The 22,116-nt window shown below is 39.8% G+C and overlaps 2 protein-coding genes across 4 annotated transcripts; one reads left to right on the top strand and one right to left on the bottom strand.

Annotated features, from left to right (window-relative positions):
• The first annotated feature begins 714 nt into the window (after positions 1–714).
• On the top strand, positions 715–14,792 carry LOC132905801 (uncharacterized). Of its 2 annotated transcripts, none has more exons than XM_060957450.1 (4): positions 715–1,198; positions 4,676–4,758; positions 6,353–6,437; positions 10,520–14,792. In XM_060957450.1, exons 2-4 carry the CDS (start codon positions 4,683–4,685, stop codon positions 13,632–13,634), a joined length of 3,276 nt encoding a protein of 1,091 aa, XP_060813433.1. In that variant the 5' UTR covers positions 715–1,198; positions 4,676–4,682; the 3' UTR covers positions 13,635–14,792. The 2 variants fall into 2 exon arrangements, with proteins under 2 accessions (XP_060813433.1, XP_060813432.1); XM_060957449.1 differs by having other exon boundaries at positions 6,350–6,437.
• A 101-nt stretch (positions 14,793–14,893) lies between these two features.
• Positions 14,894–20,280, bottom strand: LOC132905804 (uncharacterized). Of its 2 annotated transcripts, none has more exons than XM_060957454.1 (6): positions 19,455–20,261; positions 18,008–18,508; positions 17,532–17,779; positions 16,698–17,268; positions 15,758–15,980; positions 14,894–15,374 (listed from the first exon to the last, which is right to left on the bottom strand). In XM_060957454.1, the coding sequence occupies exons 2-6, from the start codon at positions 18,506–18,508 to the stop codon at positions 15,205–15,207; spliced, it is 1,713 nt and encodes a 570-aa protein (XP_060813437.1). In that variant the 5' UTR covers positions 19,455–20,261; the 3' UTR covers positions 14,894–15,204. The 2 variants fall into 2 exon arrangements, with proteins under 2 accessions (XP_060813437.1, XP_060813438.1); XM_060957455.1 differs by having other exon boundaries at positions 15,241–15,374; positions 15,758–15,975; positions 19,455–20,280.
• Positions 20,281–22,116: the final 1,836 nt, after the last annotated feature.

Genomic DNA, 22,116 nt, shown 5'->3' with positions numbered 1-22,116 from the left:
TATAATAAAGCTCGCTATTATGGAACAACGAATCAACCTTCTTCTTAACTAATTACGCGTAATTTGTTAAGCGTCAAGGTTTCCCATACAACTTTTTATCGTCGCGTGGCAACGAAACATACGATCGCATAGAATGTGAGCACGCTTTACTTTAATTTAGAACGCAAGTATTTCTCTCCAACGCTGTTACAACTACGCTCTTGTCATTAGGTGCTATTGACAAAATCCGCAAATCACTTAGTTGCCAACCCAATAGAACACCAGAGCTTGGTTGTAACAGCGTTGGAGAGAAATACCTGCGTTCTAAATTAAAGTAAAGTCAATACCACCTAATGACAAAATCCGCAAGTCACTTAGTTGCCAATCCAATAGAATTCCAGTTAAGTCTTTAACAAAAGAGGAATTAATCTTTCATAGCGGTCCACCTTCGTTAAAAAATATTTCTGTCTTTCGTACTTGCTATATGCATCCCCTGTACTTTTCTGCCTACGAATTTCTCGTAAACGCGACAAATTTCGCAACAGCACCGACATATCTCGCATATCGTGTGCAGTTACGTCATACACGTAACCCCAATGGAGCGTGGTGGTTCCGATGCGCGCGTCCTTTCCCGTTTTCGTTGGCTCGTCTCGACGAATCATCCAGGAGATTCACCCAATTCCCGAGGTGATCGGCCAAGGTAGTCACGAACACGCTTTAGCATACACGTCGCGCCGCGCTGCGAAGGTTATTCAACCCAAGCAGATCTCGTTCGTAGGCAACGCGGAGTAACGGGTTCCCGATGACTCGTGCATGAGGCGCCTCTCCACCTTGCCGGATTACCCGGTGGTCAGGCTGCGTGCACGCCGGGCCCACCGCTTCTCCAACCTTCGAGTCGTAGATTCAGTCAGCCGTGCACCATTGTCGAAACATCGTCCTGCTGCACGACACTCGCGATTCCTCACCGCGTCTACTCCTCCGCCAATGATCCTAGTTTCGTCCCGCGATCGCTAGCTTTGTCTCATCTTCGTAGAACGTTCGAGTTTCAAGTCGGTTCGAACAGTGTTTCTCCGTTTGTTTTTCAGTTTGACGAGTAGTTTGCTTTCTGTAGTGTCGCGTCCGATATTTTCTTTGGTGTAGCTTTCCGCTTTCCTTCGTATCTCGTTATTGCGCGTGTTTGGTGATTAAATGCGGTTTCCAGGAGGATTCTGAGATTCAGGTAAGAGAGATTCCAAGGTTTCAGACAGGTTGGTCCTTGATTTCGTTCCGCGAGAGTCAAAGGAGCGTTTCGCTGCGGATTCACTCGTCCATTTATGTTTATTCAAATCCGACAGGTTTCCGTCTACGGTAGCTCGTACCGGAACTGGTTTCACGCCATAGAGCGAGCAATTTAGATCTTGCAATGGCGAAACTCGAGTACGAACTATTTTACGAGATGATCGTGTTCGCGTAATTAACTCGTTTTCCTCTCGAGACGGTTTTAAGCGCCATGGTGGAAGAAGGAAGAATTTCCTTCAACGAGAAGAAGCTTTCGAAGCAGTTTCAAGATAACAAAGCTAAGACGAAAGAGAAACGTAAGAAATATTCTCTTAACGATCGAGTCTCTCGAGATTTAAACCGACCAACCTGTGATCGATTTTCCACTTTCTAGAAGTTTATCAATGTTAATCTCAGAGTACGTAATTGGTATTCAATTTTTCGCAAATCGAACAATTAATCTCTACACAGTTGTCGGTTTAATTTCCCTATCGCTCAGTTATCACAAAATGATGGACGAGCTATTGGAAAAAATCATCGACGTAAGCGCATATTCGTCTGCATTAGTCCCGTTACGATTTTAATCTCATTATCCAATTCTCATCATCATTCTACGTTCGTTGTACAAAGCTACAAGCCATCAAAATCATTGCCAAACGTGGCAGAACATTCAGGAATCCATCGACCTGGAAACGCGACAACGGCCACGGTCCATTCGGAGGAAATACCGTGACGATGCATCGCTGAAACGACATTCGCGATTCGCGACACACGTATCAAAAGTATTTCGACTTAACGGTACGTTCGTTGTAATCGAGCTACGAACACTCTCCGACGATTCGTAGTGGCCTCTGACACGCTTGCCGGCCTATACCGTTGGCCATAAATATATCAGGACACCTAGTAATTACGTTTAATGGAACACCGAAACGAATTTTACTTCGCCTGATACTTTTCCTTATAAATAGACCGCGTGTTTTTATTCGTTTGTAGGAAATTCGAAGATGCAAAAGTGGGCAGAATGCGTGCAATATAAAATATCCAAAGTACAGTACCGGTTATAGTATTTAGTAAAACAATTTTCTACCTGGCTTTCATTTACTTAATTATTCCCATAAAAACATGAATTTGCATAAATAACCGTAGTATATTTATTTTATAGCATACGTATGGTAGCGGACGAAAGAAAGCTTCTCGGCTACGCGGTACGAAATCTACGAAGACTATAATCTTACGAAATGCATTTATATTTGACAAGAGCAACGAACGAACGTGAAATATACTCGAAAGTAGATTATCGTTACCAACGTAGCAGAAAATCGTCAGTGCGAGCGTTATCGACGCTTATAAAGCACCATACTTTTACGCTCTCTTTCGTCCACCACTGTACAATGCGAATGAAGTAACAGATTTATAACAAAATAACTGGAAAATAAAAAAGTAGTCGATAAAGTTCGATTTGTACGGAATGTCTGTCAATGTTCTGACGCTTATGGCCAGGTGTGTACATCGGAGGTTGCACAATGTGCTCACACCGACACATTCAAATGGGGAGGGGACTAAGAAGACTGATAGTCCAGGTACCGTTACCGGACACCAATATCAACGAAAAAGATGCAACGGTACAAAATAAAAGAAAAAACACGATGCTTTTACGGCGTTCGAAGAGAAACCACCGCGGAGCGTGGAACGCGCTCAATGTTGGGCAGCGATTGAAAGGAGAATGTGGATGTTGGTCAGACTCGATGTGCACGACGAACGCTTGGGTTTAATCGAGATGGAATTTCGGCTGGTACGATTAGGCTGAACCGGTTATAGTATTCGCTGGGGTGTAATTAGGATTTGGATGGAATGTGAGTTTTTTGAATAACTGCTGTAGTATTCGATTGTATAAAACTAGAATTTCTAGAGTTTAAGTTTTTAATTGCTTGTATTGGTTGGCAACTAAGTGATTGCGGATTTTGTCAATACCACCTAATGACAAAATCCGCAATCACTTAGTTGCCAACCCAATAATATTTCCAAGATGAAGTTGATATTTTTAAACATCTCCAGTGTCCGTTTTAAATGTTCATCTTTATTTTTTAAACTTTTGGAGTAGCTTTTAGCTTGTATAAAATTGACAAAGAAATTGTACGAAAAAAAAGAATTGTTTGAAAAAATGAGGAAAGTAATAAGAAAGAAAAATAAAAGGAAAGAGAATGTCTTTCCAAAAAGGATTATGCACATTTTATCGCAAAGTTTCGATTTGCATAAAAGAAAGGCATAAAACAAAACTGAGTATCAAACGACGTGTTCCTTCGCGTCTGTGCCGCGAAACGACCGCAAAACTCCTCATTTCCATGCGATCGGCATCGCGGAGCGAACGACCAAGACATGGCTATCGAATACGAACGATCACCTCGATCGAGACCTTCGTACGCAAATCGACGATCAAACATTCCCGACGTGTTCCACTCGAAAACGATCGAACCACCTGTTTCGATCGTCATTGCGTCATTGCTCTGTAATTTATCGTAACGTACATTCATTTTCGGATACGTTTCGTTAAACGATCGTTCCACTGATTCATCTTACGACGTTGGCTCACCTTCGATGAGGTCGAGGTTAATTTCTGGAAGAAGAAGCGTACGTGCTTCCTGGTAAAGCTACTAAAATTATTCCATTCGTGATAAACTGTGAATAAAAATCGAGTGGATTATTGGGTCGAGGATAAACGTGGTCCTTAATTCTTTTCTTTATTATTCTTTCTTTATGCTTCGTTTTTGTAAGCAGAATCTATTTTCCAAGACATTAGCTTGTCCGAAAAGTTTCCTTCGTTTTGTGCCGACACGTCCGCTACGGTTTTATAAGATGATAATAGATGAAGAATAATTTCTGTTTTATATCATTTTATTGAATTAGGTACGATCTATTTTATCATATTTCTATTATTATATTCTTGCATAATTCAATAAACTAATATTAAACAAAAAACATTGTGCGTCTATTGATTTCTTATAAAACGAAAGAAACTTTTCGGACAATATTAATCGACGATTAAAGAGAGGTATAAGCGAGAGAATGTTCAATTGCAGGAAATCATAGACAAAGCTAAATTCCAATAGAAAATTTATATCGTCGAAATTTTAAACACTAAAACACTGGTTTGTTAAACGTCAAAGCAGACCATTGCAACTATATTTCTAAATATTAACGTTAAACATTGCAATGTTTAACATTGAGATTACTTGCGTTTATAAAGGTTTCAAAATTTGTAACTTTTTGGATTGTACAACTAAAAATTACAAGATCCATGGTCAAGATTATTCAGGCAGGAAGACATAAATATGGACGAGTTTTACGAATGAAAAATCATTAAATGTACCGTAGATGTTACGCAGACAAAAAGATACAAATACGTGGGTAGATGAAACCACTATTTCTCGTTTTGTTTCAGTGCAAAAATGCGGATGAAGCTATTAAAGATCGTGGTGGTCCTGTTGCTGTCAGGATCGGGCGATGCCAGGCCGCAGAAAACCGGTAAGAATCGACGTTTCTCACGAACATCGTTACGATTATCGATAAAACGTGGATCGTTCGAGGGAAAAATATTTATTTCATAGAGGAAACGTTAAATATTTTCGCGCGAAATAATCAAAAGGAAAGGGATATTCCGCGAACACCAGACGTTCTGATTGTCGGTTACTCGTCGCAAACAGGCTATGTACTTATTTGATTGCAAATCCTCTAAGGAAAACGTCGCTAGTTTCCCTGAAACTTTCCATTTAACAAGGCGAAGTTTAAAGTCTTTAATCAAGCGACTCGCTATGCAATTATCGAGGATGACTGTCTTTCGTGTCTATTAAAATGTTGAAATTATTACGATAGCACGGATGCGACGATATTTTTATCTTTTTCCTAACAAGATTTCCTTTCGAGGCTTCCTTATGATAGAAGAACGTGGGGGCGGATTTTGCTCCATCGTTTTCTGTATTTTGTAATCGCAGCTGCTATTAATTACATCATCCTGAAAATATACGTACAAAATTCTAGATAATGCGTAGGTATAGCTATATCGATAGCCTAAATTTTCAACTTCAAGTCGTTAACTCTCAGGTAGCAAATATTTAATTATTGAAAACAGATGACATCGTCGAATTATGAATTTTTGCTTGTTAAACTCTCTCGCAGCTTTCAATTTCCACAGGTAATTTTCAACCTTTTCAACATATATTTTATTCTACTATGCTCCTTTATGTTTTCCCGTTGTTCTTTCGTTCGCGAAAAGGAAAGGCTTCGTTTTATCGCGAAATGTAAATTTCTTGTAAAGCTTTGTATCTATCGAAGCTACTGTGTCCAGTAAATTCGCGTTTCACCATATCGATCGTATCGACCACGTTCCGTGTCAGAGGAAAGCGCGGCATGTAGCACGTGATTACGCGAACCAGTCTGCACGCAGATTACACGTTCACCAGGAAATGTAATTCCCGGAGTCGCAAGAAATTTTCTATCCGAACGATCGTCCACCGATTCCTCCTTGTTTCTTACAAAATTTTATTTCGTAACACAAAAGTTTCTTTCTTCTTTTTATCCCTCTAACTGGGTTTTTATTTCGCTGGCCAATTATGTCTGTTGTAATCTTCCAATCAATAATCTGTTGTTTTCTAAGAATTCATAACAACCGTTGTTACGAAACGACAATTGGACATATTATTGTGTGGGATAACGCGCGTGCAATGCGTTTCGATCGGATTTTATCTACAGGGCGAATATTGTGGGAAACTTGAGAAACCCAAGCGAATTTAATTAACATTATAATGTAAATGTAATTTTCCTATTACATCGTTGCTATTTCATAATTTTCGAAATGTTATATTTTTATATTAATACCAATAGAAATCTCACTTTCTCCCTTTCATTCGAGAACTAATTAAACAACATATAATATATAACGTAATTATATTATTCGCATAAAGATATATTATAATATAATTTTTCTCCATGATATCCCTGAATAATTCTCATTTTGTGCTTCTTCAAATATTATATCTTTATCTTTTTGTATCTTCGAATAATATGTACAAAGTAAAAATTTATTTCAGAAATGAATTAACTTTTATTTAATTTTCAGAAGGATCGATTCAAGTTCAGCCATCGAGGCCAAACCCTGAGCAATGGAGAGGCTCCGGCGTGCCGCACACCGTTCGAGAAGATAGCAGGTACAGGTGGAATTCCGGAAGTAGTACTATTCCGTACATTAACTTACATTATCGCGATAATGTTAATCCCTCTATCGAGTCTAACGTCGAGGTAAGTGTCGATAAAACGAGGCAACCGGAATCAAGGCGCCTCCTTCGGTCGAATTCGAACAATTTCTGGAATCCCTCGAAGTTTCAACCGAGAAACTCAGGAAAGACAATCGACAAACAAAGTACAAGCATGTTTCACGAACGATCAATTAAAAATGACCATCTAACCAGACTTAGAAACGCGTCTCGTCGTCAACCTGTAGTGCCAAAGAATTATAGCACGGTTTCAGGTGATTCTACTAAAGAATCGGTCAATTGCTTCTCAAAAACAGATCAGAGATTTAATGTAGGTTATAGACGCGTACCGCTTCCAAATTCGAGAATTTCGAACCTGAAGATAGCCACTAGAAGAAATTCCACGAAAAATGGACCTACGCGAGATTTGACGCGCGATAGTCCGTGGAGAAAGGCGAATAACATGTTGATGAATAATTCAGGATCCAATGTCGTAACCTTGAGCCAGAATTCGAAATTCTCGGGTCAGGAGGAAGTGTTTTCGCTCACGCTGGACAGAAAGGTCGAGTCCACGACTGCGTTCGATCACGTCGCGGCCATCAGAAAGATCACAGGCATGTTGACTCGCAATCAGACTACCTCTAAATTACCTCTAGAAAACAAAAAAGACGTAGGTATTCCGTCGACTCTTTCTTTGCACAGCCATTCCAATCGTTATTGGAACTCCAAGCACTCCAATAGAACAAAAACTCGTCGCCCTCAAGGTCATTCCTCTAATTCGAACAAAAAGAATCAGAATAGGCTTCATTTAAATAAGATGCACGTCAAAAGGAACAGTTCTTCTACTCCTAACACGAGCTTGAAGAATTGGCCCAATAGTGCCATTCAAAACGACGAAGATTTTCATAATTACGATCAATATACCACGATAGAAGAGGATGCGAAGCCAGAAGAGGTGGTCGAGAAACCATTTCCATTGAAAAATTCCACTTTCAATTATCACATACCTGTTTCGAATCCCAATTTTCAAGAAATAGTTCACTGGTTGAAAATCCCCGCTTTTATGACGAATGGTAGCCATATAATAGAGAGCGATCAACTCAATAGTCCAATCAGCCTCGCTTTTGATCCAGTTTATCAAAATCTGGAACCGAATAGGCCTTCCAAGCCGAATATCATTCCACAGCTCAAGCCTGGCTTCATTTATCCTCTTCGTCCTCCGAGTTATACCGCGGAAAAGGTGCCAATTTGGCCACCTAGTGGTCTATCGAGGAACAAGACTCAGAATCCTTTCGTTCACAATCCGCAGACTCAGGTTTCTCAAAACACAGTTGTTCAATTAATAAATACAGACTCGAGCAAGCCAAATAGGACGACGCTTGGGACCAAAGTGCCTCCAGGAATTATGAGGCCAATTGCGTCTGGTTCTTCAAGTCCTTCGTCCTCTTTGCCCTCTTCAGGATCTGCTTCGTATCCTCCTTTTACCTCATTAGCTTCTTCAGGATCTGGATCGCACTCACCTTCGTCGATTCTCTCGCAATTGTATCCTTCCACTGCAACAACTTCGAAGCCAGGCCCAAACGTTCACATAGGCTTCACCTCTTACGAGGACAACGATAAAGTACCTGATCAGAAACCTCAGACTCCGGTGGTGACCTATGACCAGAGTTGTCCTACGATTCTAATAAACACTTACACGAGAATCAATAACACTATTCAAAGCAAAGAAGGCTGTAACGACTTGAACATCATCATCAATTCCCAGGTGTTCAACACTAACGCCTTCAAGTCTACACCTTCTCCTTTGTCTGACCAATCCAATCCTGAAAATTATCAGGTTTATGGAGACTCGGACAAATATGGTAGCCAAATAGGTTCAGATACCAATTATCAAGCAATACCTATCTACCAAGCCAGTTCTCCAGGATCTCAGTGGCCTCAGAACAGTTACTACGACTCCTCAAAATACCCACAGAACCAGAATCTTCAGCAAAACGACGTTTCCAACGTGGAAGTGATTCAGGATACTCAGATCAGTATTTCGAGTTCAGCTGAAGTTTCTCCCCCAGTCGAGTCTTCCTTAGCAGCAGATGAAGAATCTGGTCCGTTAAACGACAGTACAGGTTCTTCGGCACAAGTTGGCTCAGACGTTGGTCAAGCAAACGATTCTCCGGGTGTGAATTCATTAGTTCGACCAGCTGTGACACCAGCTGCGTCAAATCCTGGCTCCTTAGGATCCACTAATATCTCTCCGGCAGGTCTAGGCACAGGATCATCTTCCACTCCAAATCGTCCAAGTCATGACGACGACGACGACGACTTTGACTTGTCCCCGAGTGGTATCATGGATTCCATAGCTTCGGTGTTCACTTATTTCACGTTTGTCAATCCCTTGCATTATGGGTTCTTCAGCTTGGCAGCTGCTCCTTTTACCGCTCTCGCAGCTGGAATGCTTGGTATCGTTACTTTTATCTATCCTTGGCTGTTCCCTGCTTCGTTTGGCTTTAGCAGGGCTAATAACAATAATAATGGGGATAGCCTTTGGTATAATATTGAAGAAGTGGTGATCCAGTCTTTGGAGAAGTATGGAAGGATGAACGAATGGAAGAGTAAGAGGAAGAAGAGGAAGAGATGAAACATTGGAGAGTTTCGGATTCAGGTTCTCCTGATAATTTTTCATCGTGTGAAGATTTAAGTTTGGGTTTTTTGAGACGATTTAGAAATTCGTGCGTTGATATACAGGGTAAGTTAGGATAGTTTCCGAAGAAACGGAGGGTGTCACTGTTAGAACCAGGTGGATGTTAGGAACATATGGCGTATATAGGATGATTCAATGGTGGAGTTTAAATAGATCAAATGGTGGTCATAATTGCAAGTTACCAGTGCTAATAAATTCTCCTGCAAATACAGGTAGAATAATAAAATCTATATTCCATACGTTAGTTTTACAAATTACAAATTAGAATAACAAAATTGGACAATAGAAATCTATAACCTACAGCTTTTCATTTGTCGATGCACTAGTATAATTTTTATGCATCTGTAGAAAATAGTTTATAAAATAAATTTCTGCTTAGATCCCATTTTTAGTAGGATTTATGAAAATATAAATTTTCAGAAAAATAAGTGGTCTGTATATAGAGAAATAAGGAAAATACAATTATTGGATCAGCCTGTATATTGCATAATTATTAAAAAGTTTTCTTATACTAGAAAGTTTTAGAACCTCTAATATTTAATATCTTCGATACTAATATTTTTAAAAATAACTCTTAGATTTTATTTATTTTATTTATGAATCGTTCGAAGGGGAAAGGACATAGAATGGTATTTAGAGAATAGAAAATTAACCTCGCCAACAGTAGCTTTACTTAATTATGTTAATAAGTAAGTATACAGAGTACGAAGAGATTTCCTAGCAATAGAAACATACACACACAGAACAGTATTACAGATGTACTTATGCTATACCTTTAATGATAATGATTTACTTTTGCATTACTTTGAAATACGTACTTTTTTTTAGAGTATCTAGGGCATTGATAGTATTTGTGCCAGTGAATTGTAATTGAAATAAAACCATTGGAACGAACAAATTATGCGTTTCTTTCTTTCAATACAACCAACAATTTATCACATTTCATATGTCTTTTTTATCAGCAGAATATAGTTATCTTCATATACCTAAGAAATAGCCTTAACAAATTCCAATCCTATATCCCAAAAATCATTTGTCATTACAATCATTCCAAAGAAATTATTGAAAACCACTGTATCATAAAATCCTTGAAAATTGTTAAAATAATACAATCTATTTTAACATAAATATTAACAAAACAATCCTTTTCTTGAAATATTTCACAGACATATAGAAAGGTAAGGAACAAGCATCCATTGATCACTCTGCTAACTAAATTATTGCTATTTAATGTAATTAAAAAATATCTCAATTGCCATTTAGACTGCCAATCTAATTTACCACAAATTTGAAGTTTTAATTTTTCGAAAATCGACGTAATCTTTCAATCTTCTTTCAGTATCCATTCGAACGACACGCAACGTCACCTGAAAGACATGCACCACATCGATCAGTCCTTAAGAACAGTGGCCACTCAATTACTAAACGTGACGAATCCCGAAGAGCCACCAAAGATCCTCGACAACGTGATCAAGAGGCCCATTGCGAGTCAAAAACCAATCGAAAGGAACGAAGCCACTCCGATCAAAGAGATATACGTGAACAATGGTCCACCTGGTAATATTGGATTTGGCAGACCGATCAATTCCAAGTTCAACTACTTCGAGACGAGTCATCCAGGTCAAGCAATGGCCATCACCGAAGAAGAACTCGAAAAAGAATTAAGTTCAACGCGTCTGATGACTGCTTATAAGAATCATGCAACGACCACTGGTGGAATTTCCACGTGGATCCTTTTAAATCCACCGTCGACAACGACGAAGACGATTGAGATAGAAAAGAAGACGAAACAGCCGTTTCAAATGGAAGTGAAAATGACTGTGAAACCAACGACTTTGATGGAGAGAGTGGAAACCACTGAAAGAGTGACAGAGAAAGTTACCGTGCCCGTATCCACGACATTAGTCATGGATCAGTCTTCTACTACAAAGAAATCTGTCTCAGTCGACACGAAGAAGAACACCGAATCGAAAGAGAAAATTCAGACCACAGAGAAGGCAGAGTCCATGCAGAGTACCACTTTGAAGGTTCCACAGACTACTGCGAATAATTTGGAGAGTAAGGAGGCTGTTGTTAGTACCACGAAGAAGATACAGATTTTAAGAACGACACCTAAGCCTAAGATAGCTACCACGAAGACTACCGTATTATCTAAACCTTCTGGTTCAAAGCCTTCTAGACCTAATCAACAGAATAGGCCCAAGCCTCCTATGAGAAGAACTACTACCGTTAAGCCGGATTCTGCGAAAAATGAGACTGCTTCTACTGGCAAGATAGAGAAGGTCACTTTCAGACCGGTTCAAATGATCACCATCTCAAAGAACAAGGTAGAAAGCACCGACAAGCCTATGTTCGTGACCAAGATCAAAGCGTCTATCGCGATGGACGCTCAGAAGACTAGCACACAGCCTTCTGCTTCTTCCACGGCCACCAGTTTAGAGGTAACTACGACTCCTAAACCGACTACGATCGAGAATAATCTGGTGGAGGTGTCTGTGAAGCCGAAACCAGTTGGCACAAAGGTGAACAACGTATTGAAAGTACAATTGAAGAAGCCTCTAGACGAGACGACGAAGATCGAAGTAGAACCTATTAAGGTGAATGCTCCCGTGTTGAAGATCGAGAAAGTGGAAAAGAACGAGGTTAAGAAAGAAGAAGAAAAGGAAACAGAGAATATGGACAATACCAGGATAGATTTAATGAAGTTTGATTTTAATCCTGAACTGACCAAGATCAACGTAAACACAGAAGTTTCTTCGACTTCACCGAGCACCACACAATCGACGACGTCCACTTCGACCACCAAAAGACCTAGGAACAATCCTAAGAGGAAGAAGAATAAAGTCAGAAGGCGAAAGCCAACTACATCCACCACTACAACCACTGTTTCTTCAGCGATATCTAGTACGACAGAGAACGACTTAATAGAGGAACCAATCACTGAAAATGGTATACAGGAGTCGAAGATAGCACCTGAGACCAAGGTGGCTGGTAATTGGACGAAGACAAAGAAGAAGCCAGCTTCGACTCCCATTAGTATGCAGATTTACAATTTCCTGAGTCGAGAGGTGATGCCTAGTTTCGGAGTGATGTCTTTGGTGGGATTGGGACTTGGCCTGGCTTCTTACTTCTTGTATCCGCTCGGAGGAACTGTCACTAGAAGAAACTACGACGTTGAGCCTAAATATAAGTATAATTTCGACGAATACGGTGGAAACTATGGTCAAAGGGAAGAGGAGGTCTTGTCTAAAGTTCTTCAAGGTATGACAATTGACGAGAGCAAGTATCCTGGCTCGAAGGACTATGACAACAATTACTATAGGTACCAACATTACGACGGAGGTTACGATACTCAGCCAATCAAAAAAAGCGATCAAAGGTACCCTCCTTCATCCGCGATATATCGTCCAGAGAACACAGCGTCTATACATAAATATAAGAACACTGATTATCGTTATTCGGATAGTACGAGCACTCCAAATTACTATGACAGGCCTAAACATCGCGAGTACGTGGTTGGATCTGCCGCCCCTGGCACAGCCAACCGACAATTCGTTGTTGGAAGCATTCCCAAAGAGTACCCACCTTACGAAGAGAAGATTCCTTCTTTATCGACCCCGGGAAAGCTGGCTAACAGTTACGAGCCTACAGAAAGTGGGCAGCTACAGTTCGACCACGATGTAAACCAGAACTTCAATTTTCCTGTGGGGTCTGCTCAAAACTATGGCCAAGCGCAGACAGCTAGACCAGATGACACTTACGAAGAAGTTGAGATCACACCTACCGCCGTTGCTGTGGAGCATGGACCTAGGTCTCTGAAGCTTAAACGGTCTCTCCTGGACTTGACAAAGGTATCTCCAACGGAAACACATCGTTCTAGAAGGAGAAGGGACTCCGTAATTCAAGTTATACCATCGAAACGACAATTGGAGGAGGAAGGAAAGGAGCAAGATTTGAGTAACGAAATCCTTAATATCATCGACTCGGCTATACCCGAAGAAGACTACACTCAGAAGAAGAAGAACAAGGACAAGGAAATGGAAGTTTTTGCGAATAAAAGAAGAAAAGAGAAAGAGGATGAAAGGAATCGACCGAAGGAATCCACCACTAACAGTCAGACTTTAAAAACGAGCACAGCTACTCCTCTGGATACTTCTACGGTTTCCACAGCAACGAAGGAGACTACCGAGTCTCCTACTTTTTCTTCGAGTTCCACGGAAAGCGATTCTGAAAGTAACACGACGAATAATCCGAAATCGACCGAAAGCACCAGCGAGTGGATCGATCTGACCACGGCGAAGCCAGCCGAGCAGAACGGTTTCAATCTCTTCAGTTTCGTGAAGAAGATCGCCGAGATCAAGTTCAGGCTCGGCCTGACGCTCCTTAAACACGCCAGCGAGGGTTTTGCTAGATATCTTGGCCACGTGCAGAAGAGGATCAACGGAGAGGAGTGAATAGGCTCCTTCCAGGAGGCTGAATACAATGGACTCGAGTGGCGATTTACACTGTCACTAGGTCAGCACGTACCTTATTCTTCGAGCACGCCAGGACATCGTCTTGAAAACAGAAATCCCTCGTATCTTAACATCTATTTGAGAATTTCGAGAGGGTGGAGACGATTTTCGGACGTTTTATGGTTGGAAAGGTCTTTCCACGAGGGTGACTTTCTGTAGAATCTGAAATATCTTCGTCGTTTGTTTTTTCTTTTTTCTTTCTTGTTGGATATTCAGCGTTTTTTTTTTTCTTTTAGGGAAGAAATGTTTGTTTCTGGAGGAGGAAGGTAATTTTTTGAGAGCAAGGCATCGTTAAATTTTTACAATATTGAGACAGCAGAATTGTAAGATTGGGGAAGAATTAGCATTTGACTGGAATTATGTATATTTTGTATTTTTGCGTAAGAGATTGGTATCTCTAGTTTTAATATTTTACGAAGATTCCTTTAACGTTCTTATAATATAAATATTTTGTATTATAATTTGATATTCTATATTGTATTAATATTACATAATATTCTATGAAGGGTGTTTCTTTTTGTTTGGAAATGAATATTTCTTCTTTGCTATGAAAATGATGAAGTTATTTTAGCTCGTAATACCAGACAGCTCACCCTCTGTTAGTATAATACTCTGACGATGAAGAGAACTGCTCTTTCTATATGTTTTAAATAATTCTTACTGCGTAGAATCATAATCTTTGCAAACTTTCTTAGAAATGTCGCTTTATCTATTTATTAATCTATAGTTTCATTAAAATTTCTATCGTGCGATTGGGACCAAGAGAAGAGGAAGAGTTGTTCCTGGACGTGAATGAGAACGACAAGCTTTAAAAATAAATGTTAAGGAATAGGATTTCTCGCATAGAATCTATTTTCCATTAAAAGATATATTCCAAGAACGCTTTCCCCGAATTATAGAAACGTTCTCTAGGGAAAGCTAAAGGTTTCGATAAACTTTCAACGAAAAGTTCTATTTTTTTATTCTCCAAGTGACTTTTACGTTCTTCGATCGTATCTTTCGTTGGTACTTATGCTTTTTATTAAGTATTAAAGCGAACGACGAAATGTAAAGTATGTTATAAATACACATATAATTAAATAAATAAATAATAAATAAGATGCATGTCTACATAATACCCTGACATGTGTGTATATGTCATATATACGAACAAAACTAGTAATAAAGATCTAATTTTTCTATCCGCAAGAACACATTCGTTTTTCTATGAGAAAATTCAACTAACCGCTACTAAACTAGAAAACCTGATTAAAGTACAAATAAAAAGTAAAGCACTTACGGAATAGATACTTAAAATAATGTATATAGATCTATCATGTACATCATCGGATCTATCATGTACATTTTCTTAAACTCTAGTATGTTAATTTACTTTTTCTATTTTCTATCCAATGTCTATTCTATTTTTTTCTAAATTCTTTTTTTTTGCTAGATTCTCTTATTTATATCTTCTATTCTCATTCCTATTCCCACGAATTGTCAGAGAGTTTATTTCTCTAGATTGGTTTACCTATCGTAGTCTCGTTCCACGGACTCGATGTTCGTTCATGGGATTGAGATCGCGAATATTCGTCACTGAATCATCTTCATCGAGAAGCCTCGATCCGGAAGTCATTAGGTCCCTTCTTCGTCGGCCAAGAAACATGGGTATCATCATCGCCATTGTTGCCGGTAATATCCCTGCAGAGGAGCAAATTTACTCCAACGAAATCAATTCCCTTAAATGTTAGTTTCGGATCTTAGTTTTTGATCTTCTCGTTATTGTCCGGATGTTTAACTTCTAAACTTCTAAATCATCAGTTTCCTTTTGCTTAAATTCTACGAACTCCAAAATCTCAAGTTCACAATTCGCGAATTTTGCCTATGTAAGGAACATGATAAATGACAATGTTTCTCTTCGTCTCTTCAAGAATTTTGATCCATCTGTTGCTTTAAATAATCGCTTCTAAACGCGCAATACTATTGTCGCTATGTTACCACATTAATTCTATTTCCTACAGACGAGTCTTATGTTCTACTTTGCTAAAGTAGCTAGATAAATCAGTAACAAATGACAAACTTACCAGCACCGACAGCAGCCAAGACAGCAGAACTAGATGCTTGATTTCCTAACGTGTTTCTGATAGGTCTCTTCCTTAGAATCATCGGTACCGTCGTTTGCCTCTCCATTTCGTACTCTCTTCGGCTCTGGTCCACGCTCTTGAAGGTCTTCTCCACTTCCAGAAGACCCCCGTGCGATGTTGTCGTATTTGTGCCGTTGATAGACGGTAACACCGTCAACCTGACCTAGGTAAACGATATTTCATCAAGCGACTGCCAGTTTCCGCTAAATATTAAAAAACCGAAGACAATGCCATATATATATGACGTATAGAATTTCAAAATTGCCCTCCTATAAGATACGGAAATATAAAAAATCTATCATGGTTTTCATGCGTGTCTTTGAGTCTTTAATCGTAAAGAAAAAATGACGACAGAATTTTGTTCTAATATTTTCTCTTCTCCAAAATTCTCCTTTTTGCTGCTATTCTATTTTAGGTAGAATAATTCTCTTTCTTTCATTTCTCGTTTTTACCAATGAAACTTTGATTCGTCCACGGGATTTAATTTCGGGGATTACTCAGCTACGTTTCACAAACACGCAAATGATCTTTCGTTTACGCAAGCCTGGCTCACGTACTAATAAACGTGTTACGAATCTCGAGTTATGACGCAAAAGTGAAAGAATTGCTCCTTCCTCTTTCTGCGAGTTATTATATGGCAATTATTATTATAAGCGACTTTTAGTCTCTGTAACTCTATTTCATTCCTCTGCTAGAGCACACACGAAAGAGTCAAGAAAACAGTTACATTTTTCATTTAGTCAATCGGTAATTTATAAAAGTAAAGTTAAGTAATATTTCATTTTAACGAGAAGCGCCGAAAGGATCTTTCCTACGCTCAAATTTTCTCAAACGTTCTCCCAAGTATATTACAGAAACTTCTTTGATCATCTAGCCTAACCTGTCTCTTCGACGTGACCACGGCGATCGCTGGATCAGGTCCTTCCTCTTTTCTATCCACGCTCTTAGTGACGTTCTGTATTTGACCTATCGAGTCTATCTTCATCGATCTTTGTCTGGACTTGGAGTAGCCTCTGTTCGTGGACAGCAATACCCATTGTCCATCCCCGTTTCCGGGATAACTCTGCGGATGATTGTTTACATATTGATACTGAGAGAATCCTGGTCTCTCCGTGGAAGGCCGCAGGCGATCGTCGAATCTCGTTGGAAAATCATGCCAATCGTTACTCTCCTCTCCTTGATTTTTATCACCGTATCTATCCAAATATTGATAACTCGGTTTCGTTGGTTGAGGTCTGTTCCAGTTACTTGGGAAATTGGCTGGACGATTGTCAGTAATTATGTCGCTATGTGGACGGTCTGAATAATTGTTCCAAGACGGTCTCTCTGGAGGCCACTTTTGAGCCTGAGTTTCTTCAGGCTTTTCGGTATAGTAAGCAGGACGAGTTGTAGGCTTTTGCCATGGTTTCTCGTTGGTGTTCTCTGGCCAAGTTGGTTTTGGCTTTTCATACCTGCAATTCGAACGCGATGGTATAAATTGCTTTGAGAAAATGAAAATGTTATTCGATTCTATACAATATGAAATATCTCTTTTGCAAGTTTTCTGAAGACTGGTTTGTTAAATCCCTTGTTAAGTAGGTAATATATATGTTTATCATTTCTGACGAAGCTGATTTAGCCTTTCAACGGATGGTCTGGCATTTACTTCAATTAGAATCACAATGTAGAGAATAGAAAATGAGCGACTTCAGAGCAAAATCACAGGCAAATTTACCACGGCTTATTGTTCTCGTAGATTGGCCTGACAGAGTAATCAGACGCCCAAGGTTTCCCAATGCTCGGTTTGTCCCATGGTTTCACTTCCGGCCAGGGCCGCTGCGTACTTGGAGTCGCTTGCCATTTAGAAATTTTGCTTTTCGACCATGGTATTGCTTCCAAAGTAACCCAGCCATTTCTATCTTCGTGGGAATTCGCCCCGTAATACTTGTTCCTCTTCAAGGTGTCGTTCAACGTTGCGCTTAACTGAAACCGTCAATTACAGAACAATCGGTTAAAAAGCCTGTGATCGATTATAATCGTCGTCTCTCATAAGCCAGAAAAATTCAAATTATAGAAAATTGCAATACTAAAATACGAATGTAACATCTACGACATTCTCTAGATTTTTCTTTTTTTTTTTGTTATGACATAATATTACACTCTTCGTCATTAACTTAATCAACCCTTAAACAATCTTATTAATTATCTTACCCCGTCTTCAGTGGACGTAGAATTTATAGTATCCTCCTCGTCCTTAATATTTTGATCGTAACTCGTATTAGTCGATTGTGTAGTAGTTTGATCATCCACCTCAAGGGACAGAGCTTCGGCAGGTTTCACGATCCTGAACGGATATCTTTGATATTTGTCCGTGCTGCTCTTGATCTTACTCGCGTACTCCTCCAGGAACTTGTTCAACACGTCCGGATTGAAGGTGGACGTCTCGAATCCGTTAATCGACTCGTCCTCGCTCCTGGGGAAGTTCTTGATCATCCTTTGGTTGCTGTTCTGATAGACAGACTTTGCCTCCTGATGTAATGGACTTCGCGTGGCCGCGATCGGTCCGTCCAATACCCTCGGACTTTCCCCCCTCGTCCTGAAAAGCTCGGATGCGTTCGTCTTCACTTTCGCGACGTATCTCGCGCTGCATTGCGAGCCCCTCAGGGTCAATGTCACCAGCAGCAGCAGGTAGATCGCTCCTCTCGCTGCCATCTGCAAGGATAAGAGGAGAAGAATGTACACGCTTTTGGTTTAGAAACGTTTTCTGCGGATATCGATCTGTTCGTAACGAGTAGACAAGGACATAAATGGTGTTTCTCTATTATGGATTAGGATGGCTATTCATCTTTTATTTATTTTAAGGAAAAAGGGAACGATTTTCAGTTTGGAGTTATTAGAAGAGGCGTATTAGGGGATTTACTGGGATCCTTTGAGGAGTGGAAGGAGCGTATTTTGTGGAAATAAGACATTGGGAATTATTGTATACGAGGTGTTCAGGAACAACGTCACTCTTTATTTATTTCTATTGGAAGAGATATTTTCAGAAATTTCTTAGGATTTTTTATTTAATTAATAGGTATGTTGGTTGTATCTTGTGGAAGTAAATGGGCACCTTTCCAAAAATTGAATATCAAGTAAGAAATTTGGTAAATAGCGAGAGAATACGTTAGGATTATTAAACCTGTAAATAAATTCTTCGTTAATAGGAAATTTTTTCGCGGGACACTTTGAAACTACCAGTACAGTGGTTTGAAGATAACTTTTTCTGTACGAAAATAAAGTTTGAGAGTGACGGTTGATAAACATTTCTAAAAACACGAAGCACAAATAAAAATACAATGGCAAATAAGAAGAGCCATGCTAACTATCATAGAACATTCGTCGCAAGAAGATGAGACCAAAAATCATCGATCGTCCCATTACGGATAAACGAGAGTGGTCCATGAAATATTCTTCATTACATTGCAAACAAACAGAACCATTAAATTTAAAAAAAAAGCAGACCAAAGACCATCCTGTCTTAAAAAAAAAAAAGAAAAAATACCGATAAAAAAACCCTAAAAAATACCGATCTGCTCGAAAGCTAGCAAAAATAACAAACAAAGGAGAAAAAGGTTAAAGATAGAGAACCAAAAGTGAATCACGTCGCGACACTAACCGTTTTCGAAGGTCTTCGTCCAAGTTCTGCAATCCTGGCAGCGACTTTCGGCTGCAGCGAACCAACGAACGATCGTAGGATCGGTTGGAACGAAGGGCAGCCAGGAACCCGTTAGGAGACCACGAAGTAACCAACGTGAACCGAAAGGTAGCTGAACCGCGCGTCGACCTCCACTGTTCAAGGTCCGAGATGGCTCTGTCGCGGAGACGTTGCCCTCGTTTGCTTTTAATCCAGGTCCCCACTTCCTGAACACCTGGTCCATTTTGCGTCTCGCTCGTGCAACCACGTGCTGCAACAAGCTCGTCCACGCTCCGTACGCTTGGTCACCTGGAGAACGGACGTGTCGGTCGCGTCCACCATTCTTCTCTTCATCTCGTATCTCTGTTCTTCTAGCTGCTGATAATTGTCAGCTGGGCATCTACGCGAGGATTTGGCGAGCTAACTGACACAGATCTTCGTCTCATGCAGTTTCGACTTGTAGCTTTTCTTTTTTCTTAGTTTCGTTGCTTTACATCTCATCGATAAATTACGTTCGGTGACGTTTTCAAGTTGCCTATCATCAGCGTAATAACTTTTTCAAGCTGAGCGTTCCTCGTACACTACTTTTCCTCCATCGGAATTACTATCCTTCAACGGCATTTGTCCTCTTTTTGCTGATAAAAGCAGGATCATGACAACGCGGTTATCAATACCACCCGACGTATATAGCAGTCGTTGGAGTATTTCGTAAACAAAACAGCTTCTATCTACGCTTCATTTTTTAAATTGTCTTCGTAGAAATAAATATTCGCAGTTTAGTTATCGCATAACGAACGAAAGCCTTCGACCGATAAGAAGCGGCCAAAGCTACTTGGCAGACGCCTTTGCATGACAATGGGTTGATACGTCTTTCTTTTTGGAAAAGAAGAGAATGAATATTTGAGTCGTCGATGTTTTCCAGTTCCCGACAATTTTCAATTTTCTATACTTTTTAACGGATATCATAAAACGCCGAGTGTTAGGTTTCTCGTAAGTTTCAGGGGATTTTAAGAAGCAGAACCATGCAGTCCGCTTCCTCGGCTCTTGTTGACTTCAAGGTGCGAATAGAATCGCGAGCTAGGGTTCGTCACGCACTAATTGTTTCCAACGTGGACAATCCACGGCTACTTTGCACGGTGGTTTTTCTGGTTATGATTCGGAATGTCAGTCGTTCACGCTGGCGGCGTTCTCCATTTTTCTCAATGAACAATTCTTGTCGATTCATAGATATCTTGCCAGTAAATGCGTTTTGTTGATCGACGATCTTTAAAAACCGGTTCCTTCACACTGACACTCGCTATCGAGCTTCCTTCAGACCATAAAAGTATCCACGACGTTGAAGAAGGCCTTGATCAACAAAGTTCCAACGAAAATGGTCACTCTCCGCAACGGTCCTTCAAATTTAAAAGAAAATTAAACTCATAATATCAATTTCCGAAGAATTTCCTGACAGAAATGATAGCAAAAATAATCCTTGCACTCTAAAACTATTGGGTTGGCAACTAAGTGATTGCGGATTTTGTCAATACCACCTAATGACAAAATCCGCAATCACTTAGTTGCCAACCCAATAGCTCTTAACGTTAAGAAACCCAAAGATCATCGAAAGATGAGAATGACGAAGGTGAGAATGAGAATTGTGCTCTTTCCGACAGTAAAATTCGATTCTAGTAATGAGAATCCTTTAACGCGGATTTCTAATAAATACAGCAGCACAAGACGAATCCTTTTAACCAGAGAATTAAACTGTGATATTAAAAAGTGAATTGAGTCGCAATGAAAATAGTTTCGATATATTCAGCGGCTCTTGCACTTTGATAGTGGCGTTTACAATGGTACGTTAGTAGAGGAAGAAGATGGCTAACGTCGATAAAAGTCCCCTGCTATTGTTTCACAGACGAATTTCGTCGTCTTGCCATATGGAATTCGTTCATCGATTAAGGACACAGGGAAAAAGGAGTAGAGGAACGAGCATGACGATGTTCATGCTCGATAAATCACCAATTCCTTGCTGTTTTATAGTCAGAGGGAGTCGATCGTTTCGCTGTTTTTGCGCTTTCTCGGCACAGAAACCCCGTGAGTTTTTCCCCTTTTTTTATCTCTTGTCACACCATGAAATTCTTCCACCTTGCTCCGCCAGTGAAACGTCTCTAACGTTTTCCGTTTTACGAGCAGTTTCCGTACCACGTGCCCGGATTTTCACATTTTTGCATCCTCGACCCACAAACCTCCCGTTAATTTCTTTCTTCCAACAGGAATTTCTTAGGTCAGGTCAATGATTCTGCAGGATTCTCTTGGAGAATTTCTTACCTGCTTCGTTCTCGGTCCATCAAACACTTATATTTTGCCAACTATCTTTTCTTCCTCTTTTTATTACAGATATTTTTATTAGAAATATTTTTCTACAACGTCGCTACGAATTTCAACAAATTCCATAGCATCGATAAACGGTAAATTGATTTTTCTTCGTTGGTCGGACGTAAAAGCTCGGATCATCGACTCGACGTGGATTTTCGGAAGATACAAAGTGCAATGGAAATACAATGGAAGATACAAGATACAAAATACAATGGAAAATGGGAAAATGCTAGAAGATCAAAAGTTTGAATTTGATATCAGGAAATTCATTCTATGAAAGATACTG

This window comes from Bombus pascuorum, chromosome 4, assembly GCF_905332965.1.
Source record: "Bombus pascuorum chromosome 4, iyBomPasc1.1, whole genome shotgun sequence".
Classification (NCBI taxonomy): domain Eukaryota; kingdom Metazoa; phylum Arthropoda; class Insecta; order Hymenoptera; family Apidae; genus Bombus; species Bombus pascuorum.
Note: the sequence above shows the minus strand (reverse complement) of the source record. Positions and strands in the feature narration are given on the sequence as shown.

Excerpts from the sequence above, each read along its gene's own strand:
- LOC132905801 (XM_060957449.1), top strand. The coding sequence starts at position 4,683 with ATGCGGATGAAGCTATTAAAGATCGTGGTGGTCCTGTTGCTGTCAGGA. Across the intron at positions 4,759-6,349 it reads TGCCAGGCCGCAGAAAACCG|AAGGATCGATTCAAGTTCAG; the intron begins GTAAGAATCGAC and ends TTTAATTTTCAG. Across the intron at positions 6,438-10,519 it reads ACCGTTCGAGAAGATAGCAG|TATCCATTCGAACGACACGC; the intron begins GTACAGGTGGAA and ends ATCTTCTTTCAG.
- LOC132905804 (XM_060957454.1), bottom strand. The coding sequence starts at position 18,508 with ATGGCAGCGAGAGGAGCGATCTACCTGCTGCTGCTGGTGACATTGACC. Across the intron at positions 17,780-18,007 it reads CTACGTCCACTGAAGACGGG|TTAAGCGCAACGTTGAACGA; the intron begins GTAAGATAATTA and ends TGACGGTTTCAG. Across the intron at positions 15,375-15,757 it reads CTTGGCTGCTGTCGGTGCTG|GGATATTACCGGCAACAATG; the intron begins GTAAGTTTGTCA and ends GCTCCTCTGCAG.